A 17,463-nucleotide genomic window follows, 5' to 3' on the forward strand; every position below is an offset into this window, starting at 1 on the left:
TTGAGCTAAAGAAAAATGCCTTATTATTTTTAGGCGCACGCACTGTTCTGTGTGTGTGTGTGCTTCAGGGATGAGAGCAAAAAATGACCTTAACTTCGACTCCAAAACAATGAGTTTTAATACATTGGTGCGTAAAATAAAAGCCACATAATAGATTACATTCTCCTAAATCCCGTGCGTAATGATCCCCGGCACATTCTAATATGTCTCTATGTCCAAATGCTTTGTCTCTTCTTTATAAAGCGCGCTGTCAGTGTCTTCATATGTCTCCCACAAACTTCCCCCGCAGGAGGACGAGGACCTGTCTGTCTGCTGCAGTGTATATACATGAATTCCTATTGAATGTTCTTTTTGAGTAAGCTACTGCTGCTGGCTGCTGCAGGAAATTAGGTCATGGCTAAATATGCGCTGTATAGTTATTGATGTGTGGGCCTATCAGTAAATAGCCAGAACCCCCCCCCCCCCACCCCGCCCGGTGAGATTTAACCACCTGCCTTCTCGGTTCCCCTTGTCACTAGTGATTCTGCTGGACTCCAAGGCACAGCAGACAGAACTAGAGTGGATCTCCTATCCTCCCAATGGGGTAAGTCAGTTGAGGCACACTCTATATGCATGGCTGTACACATATGTTCTCCATAATATACCTGTATATACTCCAGCCATATCTGTGGTGGTGGGTATAATAATATCTAAGGAGGCATGATGAGACATACTGGAGATATAAGGATCAGTAGCCTACATTTCCCTATTGCTCACTGTAAGTTGTTGTACCAGAAAACAAAAGATAAAGAATGTGAAAGAGAAAGAGGTTGTGTGTGTGTTTGTGTGTGTGTGTGTGTGTGTGTGTGTGTGTGTGTGTGTGTGTGTGTGTGTGTGTGTGTGTGTCTGACTAAACTCTCCAGGCTTCTGACATTGGGAGCACAAAAGGCCCTTAAGCAAACCCCACTTCCAACTTGCTACAGTGATTAAAAGCAGGCTGTGTGTGTGAGGAGGGAACGTTTTAAATAAATAATGTGGGCAGAGGAAGCAGATAAAAAGTTAAACTGCAATCATTCTCTAAAGACGTGTTTGTGCACTAAAAAAAGTGTCAGCTGCTTATATCTTGTAGAGAGTATACATTATGAGTTCCCACACACCTTTTCTCATATCAATGACATAGTAATAAGCTCCAATATGATCTACCACATCATTGTTTATTTCAGTTTTGCTTTCACACGTATTTCAACACAGTGACTATAGTTTTTCTATTTTAAAGCACGTGTTTCACTTGACAAAAAAATGCACGCCTGTCTTTTTTTTTCCCCTTTTTTTTTACAGTGGGAAGAGATCAGCGGCCTGGACGAGAACTACACGCCCATCCGCACGTACCAGGTGTGCCAAGTCATGGAGCCCAACCAGAACAACTGGCTGCGGACTAACTGGATCGAGAAGGGCACCGCGCAGAGGATTTTCGTGGAGCTGAAGTTCACCCTGAGGGATTGTAACAGCCTGCCCGGCGTGGTGGGCACCTGCAAGGAGACCTTCAACCTGTACTACCAGGAGACCGACTCGGAGATGGGCCGCAGCCTCAGGGAGAACCAGTACGTCAAGATAGACACCATCGCGGCCGACGAGAGCTTCACCCAGGGAGACCTGGGCGAGAGGAAGATGAAGTTGAACACGGAAGTGCGCATCATCGGCCCTCTGTCGCGGAGGGGCTTTTACTTGGCCTTCCAGGACGTGGGCGCGTGCATAGCCCTGGTCTCTGTCAAGGTCTATTACAAGAAGTGTTGGTCCATCATCGAGAACCTGGCCACCTTCCCCGACACGGTGACGGGCTCCGAGTTCTCCTCTCTGGTGGAGGTGGAGGGCGCCTGTGTGAGCCACGCCGAGGAGGAGGCCGACAATTCTCCCAAGATGCACTGCAGCGCGGAGGGCGAGTGGCTGGTGCCCATTGGGAAATGTATATGCAAGGCCGGGTTCCATCAGAAAGGGGACGCGTGTGAACGTAAGTGCTCACAACCTTTTTTTTTTTGCTGCCACGTTCAGAGTGTTGAACATATTTTTTTTTTTTATAGAAAAATGGATAGATCGTCTGTTTTCATTGCATGTTATACAATGGAACTTTGTTGGAACAATTCTGAGTGGCAGCATATTAAATATATATGCATACATACACCAACACACTCGCACAAGCACATCTCACCCATACTCAAGTATAGTACATAGTAATGTTTATATACACACGTTGGTAGTAAGTTAATTGACATTCGTAGTAGAGTTATTTCTTGTTGAATTAACTTTGGAAAAAATCTGTCAGGAGCATTCTTGGTTTTCACACAAACAAAAGCGTCTGCCAAGAAAAATAAAGCAGGAATTGAACGCGGGATACATGCCGTGATTACATAACGCAGGTGAATGATCAGTTAGGCAAATGCTGGCAGGATAAGTTGTGTTGTGGCAAATGGGATAAAAGCATCTGATTTTGACAGCAGCACTTAAGATGGATGAAGTCATTGAGTCCTTCTCTTGTAATCGTTAGAATCTGCGTTAATTGATGACATGGGTCCTGTGTTTGTTTTGCCGTGATTGTTGTTGACTCTGGGATTTAACTAATAACTTGAGGGGGGGGGGGCGCTCCGGTGGTGTAGTGGATAGAGCGTGTACCATATTGGCTCCGGCCTTCGTTGCAGTGGTCGTGGGTTCAAATCCGACCCGTGGACCTTTACTGCAGGTCATCCCCCCTCTCTCTCTGTCTCCCCATTTCAACTCTGTATTATCTAATAAAGCTTGAAAATGCCAAAAAATGATATAAAAAAGAAAAAGAGTATACGTATAGGCTCTAGACATTGAATAATCCCCTATGTCTCACTGGCAACGAGCCAAGATAATCACTATAGCAGAATGTGCACAGGTCTAGAGCGGAAGTACAAGGGAAGTCTGTCTGCAAGTATCTGACTGACTAGGGTCAACTGAAAACAAAGAGCTGCGGTACTGTGGTACTGTAGGCCTCAGGATATTTCTGAAGGAGCCTGAACAGGACAAGGGGCAAATACAACCTCATACAGTCGTTGTCGGATTGTGCCGCTACAATTAACACAACCATGCTTTTTCTGTCACTCTGAAACGCTCAGGGGGATTATTTTCAGTGGCCACCTGACTTGAAAGATAAAAATCACTATGGATTAAAAGAGAGAGGGGGGGGGGGGCGACTTAGGTCACAGAACTTTAAGTGCCTTGCCCCTGTCAGCCAAACCTGCTTTTTTTGGGGGGGGGAGGCAAAGTGGGCAACCGCCATCTAAGCAGCTTACTAGGAGCAGCAGCAGCAGCCAGTATATAATAATTGAATGGAATGCGTCTAAGAACAAATGAGTGTCCCTGGCAAGAAGACCAGCTTTTTATGCAACAAACTCATGTCATCCATTAGGGACCACCGCCGAGGGGAGGTGTGGTAATGAAATATATTAGTGCCGTGTAATTTAGAAGCAAACCTGCCTCGAGTTAAAGCGCTGCGCTGTGTCTCTTAACGTTAGCAGGCTAATGCCGGTTCAACCTCTACGGAGCTCCTTTTTTATTGTTCTTGTTGTTTTTAATATGCATAGATGTAAGATCCAGTCAAGCCCTTTGGTGGTATAAAGCAACAGCCCAGCCTTTTATTTCCACGGGGAGAGCAGCGATTTGCAGCACAACAACAAATAGCTCTCAAAGTCATTTTAGCAAACCTTTCCCTTATTGCGTGTTGGTGCGAGGCTCAAGAATCTAACATCTCTTTATTAATGTGTTCATTGTGTCAACTCGAAGGACTACCTTTGATATAGGCAGCGGTACAATCAACCCACCCATCATGTTGTTTGAAGCCAGAGGAAGGCTCTGTTTAATGTGTGTGTGGATGTGGATTAGATCTTCTTGACACTGACTGCACCTTTTATGAGCTTTATCTCCACCGAGGCGTGAGAAGCCTTTGTATTAAGGGGGATAGTTAATCTAAATAAAATGAGAATCACGGTGCACCATCAGCACTTCTTTCCTATAGCAAGCTCCACTGACATTAAATTGTCCATTCAGTAGTTTCCCCCCCTAGCAGCACAATCTAAAAGCTATTCAAAAGTATTTCTATCAAAGTGAACAGCAGAGCAGTAAGTCCAAGTGGCTGTGACCGTTAAAAAATTGGAAATTCTTGGCATTTGGAAACCTCGGACCAAGCTTGTATTAGTGGGGTTGAAAGGACATCTTTATAATGGTGCCCCCATGGTCATGCTGCACCTTTTTAGTATGAAGAGTTCAGTTATGGTTCAATTACATTTTTATCTCAAGGCAAAAGTTGATCTGGTTTGAATAGCCAGGGAGTGAAAAAAAACGCTGTCATATTAAGAGGGGTTACAAATAATTGTAGAAATGGGAAAAAGCGGTGCACATTTTTTGAAACGTACCTTCTTGAAAGCTTTTTTGTGAACGCACAAAGTGATGGAATTTGTTGTATGAAAAAAAAATAGAATAAAATAAAATTGTATAATGGGTGTATACATAACTGCGTTCCAATCAGTTTGCAGAGTTCCATATCACTTTGCGACTGAGGAAGTAAAGCCAGTAGTTTGTAAACAAATGGATATGCAATATCGGGCTTCGCGTCGGGCCGAACAACACCCTTGAACTGTGTTATAATGAGCACATTCCACAGCCTGTCGTGAGCTATTGCTTAAATATTATCTCACTACATCCCCAAATGCCTTTAAAGCATTCTGACTTTGGGAAAGGTGCTGTGGCAGAAGCGGTTTTCAGAAGTGGTTGAAAAAAATCTGACAGAAACTTCAGTTGAAGCATAAGACAGTCCTTAACCAACCTATTTTAGTACCTCCACTGTGCTGTGAGTATAACATGGCTGCTCAGTCAAAACTGTTCAACTTTAAGGGGCGGGCGCAGGTGGAAGTATAAGTGAGAAGAGCTGTCAGTCATGTCATTTGAGTAGCCCCCCCCTCCCCCCTTCTGTGGACCCAGAGGCCCTCCTCCCAAAACGTGTTGTGATCCTCTCATTCATCAGTGTCAGCAGTGAGGGGAGCCCTTGTCTTTGGGTCCCCTCCACCCCTCCCTCCTTCTGTCTCTCTTTAACTCTTTGTGTGGCAATCTGGGGCAGTAAATGTCACTCTTCTCCTCTGGCCGGCCGCTGCGTTCACTGGTCTTCAGTGTAATGGGGTGTTTTAAAAAAAAGGCCAGTTGAAGTGTCCCCGCAGCCTAGCCTTCATTTTGCAAAAGAAGTGGTTGTGTTGTGAAAATAGCGGCCATTCATCCCGCTGGGTCTTGTCTAGGCGCTGCGCTATACTGGTTGCAATGGAGCCACCGAGTCGTTTGAGCCAGTGAAGAAGAGGGCCCTTGTGGTTGAGGACATTGCCGCCTTTGTCTTTGCGCTCAATCGAGGGAATTTATGTTGTCTGATTTTGACACATCACATCATTGGTGGTACCAAGTTAAGCAGTGTCTGAGAAAATGATTAACTGCTGACTGACCCCCTCGACTAAAGAAAAGGGAAAAGCCCCCCTATATATCTGGTGGAAAACAAGGCCATGTCTAGGCTGCTATCGTTGCATGCTAACAAGGGGGAATTAATGAGAGGATACAGCATCCTGTAGACGTTGGCACCATCAATCTTGGTTGTCAGCGAGTCTGGACAGAAGTTAGTTGTGAGACTGATGGATGGTGGACCCCCCTCCCCCAGGGAGAGGGGCTCGTCCAGTCGGGGGTCCGTCCCCACGACAGCTAGCGTGTTTAGGGGAGCCACCAGGCAGCTATGGGGGCGGCTGGGCCCTGGAGAGAAAAAAACTTAGCACTTAGCATTTCAAATGAAGCCAGGAAGCCAAGATGTCAGGAGGTGCTCATACATCATCATGATGCCCCCCCCCCCCCCCTTGATTGATAAGGTGTGAATTTAATACACCAAATGGCTGTCTTTTTTGCGACTGCCGCGGAGCTTAATTATGCAAATGACAGGTGTGTGGTGAATCCACAGGAGACCCAAATAGACCCAAATCACTCAAGATTGAAATAAATTGGTGATGGATGGGAGCTCGCCTTCTTACTCCCTGTGAATAGTAGAGCATTCTTCCACAGCCCAGGGCTTTTCCTTCCTTGTTGTCTTGGGGCCTGGCAGGTAGCTAGCAGTCAGTCAGACACACAGATGTTTGTGTTCTCATCTCAGGATGTTACCAGCAATAGAGCTGACAGGCTTCAGCGATTGATTACATAGGGAAGGCCTTTGACACGTCAGATTGATTTGAAGAAACTAAAATGTTTAGATGCATCGTTTAAGTCATATATTAAGTTAAATGCCAAACCATTACAAACACAATGACTGTGGGTCAAAAACCTAAACATTCTTAACTGTTGATGAATATAGTATTGATTGCTACATCTTTGCATGTCCAAACCCTGAAGATATTTAAAAGAATGTAGTAGGAGTACAGGTGAATTCTCGCCATCACACCCAAACAAAGGTGTGCAGTGCTTCGTATGCTATACCAAAGGAAATTAATAGGGATTTCATGTTTGCTACAGAGTTGTATGAAAAGGATGTTACATTTCTCTTCTATATTCTTTATTGAGAATAGATGTAGTCTTGACCTTGTGACCAGAAGATACCACTGTATTCCTCAAGTCCTTTTTTGCTTTAATTCATTCTCATTTGTAGAGAATAAACCACGGTTACTTTCCTCAGAGGACGAAGATGTTTTAAATTGTGATTTGACGAGCTTTAATAAAAAAAAGTAGTCATTTCATCTTTCACATCCATTCCTCCCTCTTAACTAATAAATGAGAAGCAAATACAATGGGATACACACTTGCTTGAGCCGAGTGCCAGCAGCGCTTTTTCTATGGGATCTGGCTATACCTGTCAACACGTCAAATTAAATACAAATGCCTCAGTCAGTTTACATATGAAAAAAATAACTTTCCCCAGGAGGCTCATTCAAAGAGGGCCCCCTGGCTTGGGTAAATATGTGCCCTACATTTATGTGATCGACATCGGTTCATATGCTGAAACAAAAAGGCAAGGAAAACAAAAGGCCCATTATTTGCTCCGTCTGGCTTACCAGAGTCGTTAATATCACACGTCAGTAAAAGGTGGATCTAAAACACACCATCGCAGTACTCACAAGACCCCAAGTTTAAGGAAGGACACAAGGAGCTGCCAGTGTCTGGTCACTGCTAATGGGCTTGTCTCTCACCTCTGCTGATAAGCCAACACTGACTCACGCACACATGAATATCAAGCAGTCCACTCCAACTGTTGTAGGCACACACACCTTGTTCGGAGGAAAACACTCATTGCGTTCCAATTCCCATACTTCCCTACTATTTAGTATGCCAGAAAAAGATTTATGATGTCCCAATACATGCACGTCAATTGTAGTATGCTGAAAGTACATAAATGCCCCACTAACTCCAATAGCATTTTGGAGTATTTGTCTTTATTTTTGACATTTCTTGACATAATGATAAAAAAACTTCCTTATCTGATTTTTCCCCCCTCCTGTGGGCCTAAAACTCTTCTGTACTTTAGTATGTAGTGTAGTAAAAATAAAGAGTATGTGATTTGGAACGCAGGGACTGTTTGGAGCAACAAACAACAACAACAACAACAGTTGGCACTTCAGTGGTATTAAACATGAACACGTTCTAGGACAGTTTGTATTTGGTCGGACAAGATTTTCAACACAGGGCAAACATCTTTCTGAATGGACGGATAGAGGAGATTGGTGCATGGATATAGATAGAAGTGTCAATGCATTACAGTAGTCCAGGCAACAATCAATTGGACCATACTGTGATCACAATACAAATAGGTCTTTATTTAATGACTGTGCAATGTGATGTAAGGATCACATTTATTACATGGCCTTTGAAGCAGAGTTAGGCAAATAAGAGATATACCAAGAGTAAATGTGCAATGTGACTCTGAGATGAAAGGCTTTGCTTGGAGAAGCAAACTGAGACAACCACTATTTAATGCAAGAAAAAAACACAAGGGAGTGATGACTTATCAGTATCCAGGTCTTGGAATTTGACCTGCCAGTCCAGATTTGTGACCCTTAAGTTTCTAAGTTGCGACACAAGAATGGACAAGAAAATCCAAAAAGAAAAAGTCTTCATTCTCACACAAAACAAAGGGATATGGTTGGCCACTACAACTGCTTGGGAGACTATGTTAACCCCTTTCAAAAAGAGGGGATAACCTCTGAGACTTTGTGTTGTCAGATAGCGTTATTTCCAAGGTGATACCGGCCTGGGGGGTTCCAACGTTTTGACCAATGAGGTGAGGTCAGTGAATATTAACTTCATTTACACATGGCTGCAGCCCCGACGCGCTTTGCCAACAATGCAGAGGCTGCCTGTTGTGTTTAGTAACATGAGCGCTGGGGCTGACAGCACACTGTCAAGACGGAAGATGGATGATCACGGCAGTTGACCCCTGATCCACCAGAAAGAGTCACCTCTCCCCCCTCCTCCTCCCCGCATGACAAAGGCAGGAGCCCTCCCTCCCCGCAGTGCAGGGCGCTCTCCTCTCCACTTGCACTAACAGGTTCAGACATCTCCATCGATCCCTGCTCTGCCATACTTTTATTTGCAAATTCAAATCTTTTTTAGCTATCCAAACCGTGGCACCAGATGTCTTTTCTTGTCATTGCTTGCCTGCTTTGAGAAGGGGACGTGATCAGACAGGCGGATTCCCCATGTCAAAAAGACAATGTCTTTGGGTCTGGCTCTGTTGTGTCTCTGTGGCATGAGGGGGTGAAAGTGAAATGTGACCAGGGTCTCACCCACCTTTTAACAGGCTAAACCGGGGGGGAGTGAGTGTCCCTGTTTCCCTCCGCCGGGAAAAGGCTTTTAGAGACACTGCCTCTGTACTTCAATCTTCCTTCAAAGAGGAGAATCAATAACTTATTACATAACTTCACACTTTTTCTCCCACTTCCATCCAGAGCTGAGGAAGCAGAACTTTTAAAAAATGCTCGGGGTGCTTTTGTAGCGGGGGAAATTCAGCCTTTTCCATTAGAGAGGTGTGTTAAAATGGAGACAGCTCTGCAAAAAAAGAGGAATTTTAGATTTTATTTTTTGCCTTAGCTGAGTGGGTAGAATGAACAGCATTCTATACTGATGACTATTCTGATCAGCTTCTGGTGATGTCCTACACAATTTGATTAAAGGAGCAGTCAGCGATTTTTTGGCGACCGCTTGTACCGTCAACACGGATCGTGAGGGGGGGGGGGGATATTCACTGATTTTGACAGAAAGTGATTTAGACCAGAGGCGTTCTCCAGAATCACTGACTCCACCTTTAATTGTTTGGTCTATAACAAGTCAGGAAATAGCCAACACTATCCATTACAAGTTACAGGAGCATAATGAAACTGACTCATTATCGTTCTAAGAAAGAAGTACACATCCGAAATAGCTGAAAATGTTTTACTATTATTTTATCGTATATATCTGAGCATCTGAGGCCCAGCAGGTGTCTATGTGTGTCAGTGGAGGAGGCCACTGGGGAATATAGACACAGCAGTGACCAGCCACTAGTTTGACATTGTTCAGTACCTTTCTGTGTGTGTGCGTGTGTGTGTGTGTTGTTAGCCATTGGCACAATTCAGAGATAATGCCTGGTTGCTGACTGGGGACATTTTCAGTGCTGCTTTGGCTGGGGCTTGCAGGGGGGGCTTCGGATTGGGCCAGACCTTTGGACCCCTGTGCTTTCACCACCCCCCGACCCCCTCCTCTCAGAATGCACAGTCCTCCCTTCATCCACAGTGTCTTTTAGCACGGCTTCCATTTTTATTTTATATTGTTTAGAGCTGACCAGATCGTCCATTATAAGGTGTAGCCGCCTGGCTGGCCTCAAAAGAGCCCTTCTCTCTCTCTCTGTTTCCACGTGAGTTAAATGAACTAAACAAAAGGCGATTAGCTAGGGACATTTTCCATGTCACTGAGAATCCATTTTATAATAGAGCTCACTCCACATGACAGCAGAAGAGAAGCAGAGACTCATACATACAGCCCCAATGCTCTGCTGGTGAGGGTGGGAGGCTGTCAATCCAATGATGTAATGGCTTTTAATATTAAAATCTGCCCTTCATTTTCCACCTCTGAGTCCGTGCCAAAAAAAAGCAGTGTTTTTTTTGTATTTTGTATTGCGTTTAGTAGCGACTCAAATGAAGCAGAGACGATTGCCTCTTGTATATAAAAATTAATACATTAAGGCTATAAATTAATAAAAAAAAAATAAAAAAAAATATAGGGAGACATTTCTAACTTATAGATATCATTGTGAAATGTTGCCGGTTGTTTTACTTAAAACAACTATATAATGAATTACACATGTTTAAGAAGTGTTTAAATAAATATGCAGGTTTGGCAATATCTTAATATCCATGCGTACATTTGGATCTCTTTAAAAAAAACACAAATCTGGATGATGTAGGTGCTTTACAAGTTGAGATGTCAGGTCCAGAGTATTGAGAAATAAAATGTTGAGATAATGGCTGTTTGAGAATGGCTGTGAGATAGGAGAAATATACAGACGCAAACAGACAAGGTTTAGTCAAATAAACACCTTAATGTACATGTTAGACCTCTTGATTTAGTGTGAAAGAACACATGTTAAGCACAACTAGCCAATAAATCGAAAAAACATAACAATGCCTGCAGTGTCTCACCTTAATATATAAATTAGGGCTGTCAAACGATTACAATTTTTAATCAGATTAATCACAGGATTCTGTGGATTAATCACGATTAATCACGATTAATTTTACCATTCGAAATATGCCTGAAAAATTCGAATTTTCTCTGTATATTGTTGTATGAACGGATAAGATAAATGACAGAAGGTGGATATGTACATTTAAAATTAGTATGTTTATTAATTGAAAATCCAAATGATGGTTTTAATACTGAAAGTAAATTTAAATCAAACTAAAATATATAAGCTAGGCCTACCTACCAAACCATAATTCAATTGGTCTGTCTCTTTACTATGTCTTTGGGCAAATATAGGATAGGCTATAGGATAGGCATTTATTTGGTGAATCTATAGGTTGTGCATTCTTGAATACAACTTGATTACAGACCGCGGTGTGTGTGTGTGTGTGTGTGTGTGTGTGTGTGTGTGTGTGTGTGTGTGTGTGTGTGTGTGTGTGTGTGTGTGTGTGTGTGTGTGTGTGTGTGTGTGTGTGTGTGTGTGTGTGTGTGTGTGTGTGTGTGCGTGCGTGCGTGGGTGCGTTTGTATGCGCGACCGCTTCCTAGGGGACTGTTCAATTGTACCAGGAAGCCGACGTTATGTTGATGTCTACTCACACACACCTCTGAAAACTGCAGACGTTTGTGTCCTCGCGGGCTCTGAACAGAGTGGACAATGTTTCTCCTCCTGTTGCTTCGACATCAACTGTCACCCGCGGCAGTTGATTTTATATCTATGCCCCCGACACAGATGTGACCGTTAGCAGTTTAAAACTTTAAAACACGGCATGGGCTAACGTGCTGCTATGTTTGGCTGCGCGCAGCTACTGATCCTGGGTCAGCTACAACGATAGAGTGACTGTAGGACAAAGCCGGTGGGATGTAAGGGGGGGGGGGGGGGGGGATCATTCTGCACATGCGTTAAATGCGTAAAAAAAAATAACGCCGATAATTCCATTAATTAATCACCCTGCGTTAACGCGATAATTTTGACAGCCCTAATATAAATATAAATTATTACAAGTAATGGAATGTGTGTTTTGCTAGTTTGCTGTTTTATTCCCAAATTGGCCCACTCTTAGGTTATATTTCAGGACTGTAGCTGTAGCATTACTTTTTAGCACCAAGGCATGGGGGCATAACATAAGCTTAAACATTTGAGTTTAACTTAATCAGTGTCTGGCTTTGATCTTTGCTGTGAACAACCGAAGCAGGCACTCACTTGCTTTGGGCTTTTTTAACTCAGAGGGCAAAGCTTGCATGCCCTCCAACACGGTGTAAGGGAATGCTAATCTGCTCTTTGTTTCTCATTGGAAAAGCTACTTATCTCCCGCTAAGCACAGGTACCTCGGATGAATGGCCTCGGTTGTCTGTATGTGTGCAAGTGCAAGCAGCCAGCCAGTAAGCCAGCCAGCCAGGCAGACATTCCAAGTATGTGTGTAGGACCCAGGCACAATATGACATCAGATTCTTTTTAAAAGGTCTATTTTATCCTTCTTAGCCATGTCCCAGGGTTTCCTTCTGTCCATGGCCCAGGGGGAGGTATTGGTGTTGGGGGAAATGAGCTTGGTTGGAAGGGGTTTTCTGACATTGAAACTCTATCTTCTCCATCCCCACTAAAGAGATTTTTCAGCACGACCATAGTTCTTTTCCCCTATTCTTTGTGTGATCCGCTAACTGTTTTCCCGGAGCTGCTACATAGGCGCCTCTCCTCTCGTAGGTTGGGAGATTAACCATGTCTGCAGGCAGTAACCCTAGCTACTGAGCATCCCTTTCTTTTTTCCTGAAAGAAGAGAAAAAGATTAAGAGGTGCCAAGAAGCCGCTTTGAGAAATACATAAAATAGATCCGACGAACACCTGCGGCTTCCTTTGGTTGCTCCTGTGATCAGGCTAAGAAACAAAAAAAAATTAAATCTTTTGAAAAATTTAAAATTATACAACAAAATAATTATTTGGCCTGATATTAGGGTGCCTTGTGTAAAACGATAAAATGATGCAATGCTATTAAACAAAACGTGAGCGAACACTGCTGCTAGCATAATAACTCACGCCGGCTCCTCTGATGAGGTGCACTTGATCTTTTCTTCAAAGCTTTGCAGCTACTAAAAGTCCACCCATCAAGCGCTATGGATGAGATCAATTGAGCTGTCCTTTGGCTTGGAAATATTTCCTCTGCCTGGATTTTTTCCCCCAGGTCTGCCTAGCCCTCTGTTGCTGCTCTGAATTTTACTCACAAGATGTAGTGCCTCTTACATGGGCAGGGGAAAACACCACAGGCTTTATAGTGCATAAAGGAGATGCAGCAGACATAGTTCAGTATTATGCATCAAATGCCAGGGAACAGAGCCCAATGAATGTCCACGCTGAGGCCCACTATTTATCATGGCAAGCAACATACTGTAAGTCACTAACCAGAGCGACACACACACACACACACACACACACACACACAGACCCCCAGGCTGTATTAATGCATAAGGAATAAGCTCTGCTGGCCGAGCTATTGACATTCTTCGCTTTTAGTCGTAACGCATCGTCATGGTCCTAATCGTATGCCCTGGAAGTAAATAAATAAATAAGACAAAGTCAAAACATAAAGAAGGAGTTGGGTTGTTTTAAATAGCATTTCATGGTTGTCTGAACATCCAGCTAGACACAGGGTATTTTTTTTTAAATGGCCCCAGAGAGAATGTGTATGGCAGTATTAACAACAGATTGTAGGTGTAATGGAGAAGCCATCATATACAGAACATTTCCTTTGTTTTCTTTTACAGGAACTAAGCACTGGGTATGAAGAATATCCTGGCACCAAGTGAAATGTGGCTATAGCTTGGGGTATTGCGACATTGAAAAAAAGTACAAAAATATGGCATTAAATGACCGGTCACATTCTAATAATATTATATTTTTTTACTTATTCCTTAAACTAGTTCCTCATTTAGAATACTAAAATGAACACTTATTGACAATGTGTTGTGTGGCTGCTTGCAGTGAGAAAACATTTAACATTTGAGCATGGGCAGAGCAAGCTGACATGTACAAATACAACACGTTTTGAAACAATATTTTGGTACAAGACCCACTTTCAGGCCCTTATCACTATTTTGCTTTAATGCATACTCCCAAATGAGCACAAACTAGTTCAAACGCAGTAATACTGGAGCTCTCGGGCCCCCTGGAGTTCCAGGCAGTCGCCCTGCTCTGCATGGTCTGGAATCAAGCCTTGCATCTAAGAAGTTTGGCTACTTTTGTTAAAAAAGAAAAGAAAGAAAAAATAATGAAATGGGGTTAAAATATTCCAAGATATTACATTTCATTATAATGAAATACAAGATTAAATATGTCAAGGTTCACCAACCATCTTCTTGTATGCAGTTTTTGCTTCTCTTCAGCAAGTGGAAATTTCACAGCTAAACATTTTTTTTTACCAAAGAAAGGTATTGCAAAATGTACCATTGTAGTATCAGTACTAAAACTCTGTTATCTCTCATGTCTACTCTACTATATATAGAATGAATAGGAAGTAAGCACAATTTAAAGGTGGAGTCAGCGTTTCTAGAGAACACCTTTTGTCAAAAATCTCTTTCTGTCAAAAACAGTGAATATCTCCCCACGATCCACAACCTGTCTGTATTGTTTGTGTGTGCTGACAATCAAGCTAGTGTTAATACACAGCCTAGGCTCTGTAAACTGGTATGCAAACAAAGGGGACCCACCATAGCAAGCAACATGCAACGTTTACAGAGCCTAGGCGGTGTATTTCTTTTTTTTCCAGCGCACACACAGTACGGACTGGTAGCGGTATAGTAACTGATTTTGACATAAAAGTGATTTGTTCTTAAATCATTCTCCAGAATCGCTGATTCCACCTTAAAGGTAGCCTGGTCCCACCAGACCATCGTACTTCATTTCATTTGTACAGAAGGTCTGGAAGTGCTGTAATTGTCAAATGTTCACTCACTTGGAGGCGGGTGTCTGTTGAAGTTTAAAACTATTGGATCTGCCCAGTGCCACTCCGGATTAGCCAACCAATCGCATAACGTTTGGTCGTAACGTATGTCATGAGCCGGCTTCTGACGGTGCGTTCCAGTTGTATTGGGAACTCGGAAATTTCCGACTTCACTACATATTGTAGTCTATCATCTACCGGTACCTGGCAACGGTAACTTGCTAAAGCCTAACGTTTAGTTATTTGGATAAGAAAGGTTGTAGGCGTCCATACTTTCGCGAGCAGATGCACTGGAACACTGACAGGTCGGAACTCGGAACTACCAAGTCAGAAAGTTCCGAGTATAAAGGAACGCAGCATTCAACTGAAACTGGCGCGCGACTTCGACGTCATCGTTCTCAGCCACTTGCTCTGTTTGCTGATTGGACGGAAATACATTTTCCTGAGCTCGAACACATGAATACACCGCAGCCCCAGACAGACTACTGAAGGGAAAATGAAATTTGAGCGGAAGTAGGTAGGTGGGCGGAGCCAGGCTACCTTAAAGGATTACCGTGCTATTTTTCTGAGGGACAGTATGCATGGAGTCAGCTCAGCCTTGGATGTTAGAATCATGCAGACAACAGGAAAAGACACTTGGAGGAAACATACCCTGCATTCCAAGGTTGTGTTCCGAATCGCATACTCTTTCTTTTTTCTATTCTACATACTACATCCGACGATAAAAATAATCTAGTTAGGATGCAGTAGGCATACTATTGGGACATACTTTACTCTCTTATTTCATCATAACATTGCGCCTTGATCTTGCCTCTTGCTTTTATATCCGTCACATCCCCGTTTGTTTTCATATGGAGGCTTCGTCGATGTGACGTCACTTCACGTGCGCACTGGATTGTGGGTCAGAATCGCCCAAATAGGATGCAGTTTTCAACACTAACAATCTTGGCCGCATGAAGTATGACATCCGGGTACTTCTAACCATCCTTAATCTGGCCACAATAATCGGGACATCCTAAATCTTCTTTCTACATACTACTTAGTAGAAAGTATGCAATTCGGAACGCAACCCAATTCCCATACTTCCCTACTATTTAGTATGCACATCAATTGTAGTATGCTGAACTAACCCACTAACTCCAATAGCATGTTGGAGTATTCGTCTTTATTCTTGACATTTCTCAACGTAATGAAAAAAAAATTCCTTATCTGATTTTTTTCTCTCCTGTGGCCCTTAAACTAGTGTAGTAAAAAGAAAGAGTATGTGATTTGGAATGCAGGGATGCTCTTATAAACCACCAAGGTTCCCCTTCGTACCAAACCTGTGTTTAGAGATGGCATTATAAAGACATTTCCCTATCGGAAGTTTTGGAGAAAGCAATGGGGTTTTAAAAAAAAATGGTAATAAGAAAATAAACTGTTTCCTTTATCGCGATTGACCCGTTCCACCTGGCATTCATCAGCTACATGTTGGTCCTGTCGGCTGCTCTCCTTTATCACTCTAATGGGGTGCTATCTTATCCAGGCTGGGTCTCCACAGCTAACCCTTCGGCCATGCGTTATTTCCACATCCATCCACCACACACACGGGCGGATTTAACACATAATCAGGCCTGGTTGGGTGGGAGGGAGGTGGGGGGGTTGGCCTGGTCCCGGGCCCTGACAGGACTCATCATGCTAGGACCACGGAGACAGCCAGGCCCCCACACCACCAGTCATTTTCACTCTGACTCTGGCTAGTGTGCAATAAAAAAAGAGGGGAATCTCCCACGTACGTTCCCACACATTGCAGCTCACTTCTTTGAGCCCCACAGTCCACAGCACATATTGAGACAGATGGGAGGGTGAGGGGGGACCTCAATATCCCAGCTGCCCTGCTTGGACCAGCTACAGAGAACCTCCATTGGCAGTAGTAATAAGGATTACAACCTTGATTGGATTGGTGGCTTGTAAGCAAAGCGAAGGAAGCTGAGTTTCTGCGATACAGGGTGTTGTTCAAAGTATTTGGTAAATGGCACCAATACCTGTCTCATACCTAAACAATACTTTTTATGATACTTTACTATCTGATATACCTGAATTTACATTCTTATGTTCCACATGCGCACAGTGACAATGATCTGAAGTGTACATTAGTCATTTTACCATGTCCAAGGGGGCTGCATCTACGCTACTCTACCCTAAGTCCTTTCCTGGAGGTCCTTTTCCATTACCCATGATAGTAGGCGTCTGTTTAGCTAGTCGTTAGCGGCTAATGTTAGCGTCCATGGGTTTTTTGTCCGGGATGGCAGTTTTTAAGAAAGTATAACTAGAAACGGAGAGACAGCAAGCTCAAACACCGTGAGCGTTACAGCAGCTTGGCTTGGTTTGTTGTGTAGGATAGGGTGCCGTCCATCAATGGCGGTGACAATTCTATCTGACCAATCAGTGGTCTGTTTTCACGTCACCTTTCACTACCTGGTCCCTGGAACCGTGAGGGAGTACTTACCAAAATAAGGATGTACCGGGGACTTTTGGAGTGGAGTGGATAAGCGCCAATAGACAATATGCACACTGACTCCATGTCTGTGAACACATGCGGCCTATGCACCAAATGCATTATAAACGGAACCAGACACAAGAATGCTTGGTCAGAATCTATAAAATCTGACCCACTTTACAGTTCATGGGTTCTTGATAGGCATGGACTTATTTGGGCACTTTACTAACCAGCCTTCAGCAAAATGCATGGAACGAGAAAAGCCTACAGAGAAAGTGAAAAGGCTACATTAGGAATCTGATCTGTCAGCAAAACGCACAAGATTAACTATGA

At 43.3% G+C, this 17,463-nt stretch overlaps 1 protein-coding gene across 2 annotated transcripts in view; it reads left to right on the forward strand.

Moving 5' to 3' along the window:
- The first annotated feature begins 530 nt into the window (after positions 1-530).
- Positions 531-17,463, forward strand: part of epha7 (eph receptor A7) — a 105,783-nt gene continuing 88,850 nt past the window's right edge. For both annotated transcript variants that reach the window (XM_080048005.1, XM_080048006.1), the window contains exons 1-2: positions 531-583; positions 1,318-1,987. In XM_080048005.1, coding sequence (XP_079904131.1) covers positions 1,384-1,987 — 604 coding nt within the window. In that variant the 5' untranslated portion in view covers positions 531-583; positions 1,318-1,383. The remainder of the gene's footprint in view (positions 584-1,317; positions 1,988-17,463) is intronic.

Source organism: Ammodytes marinus (genome assembly GCF_949987685.1).
Source record: "Ammodytes marinus genome assembly, chromosome: 19".
In the NCBI taxonomy this organism is placed as follows: domain Eukaryota; kingdom Metazoa; phylum Chordata; class Actinopteri; order Uranoscopiformes; family Ammodytidae; genus Ammodytes; species Ammodytes marinus.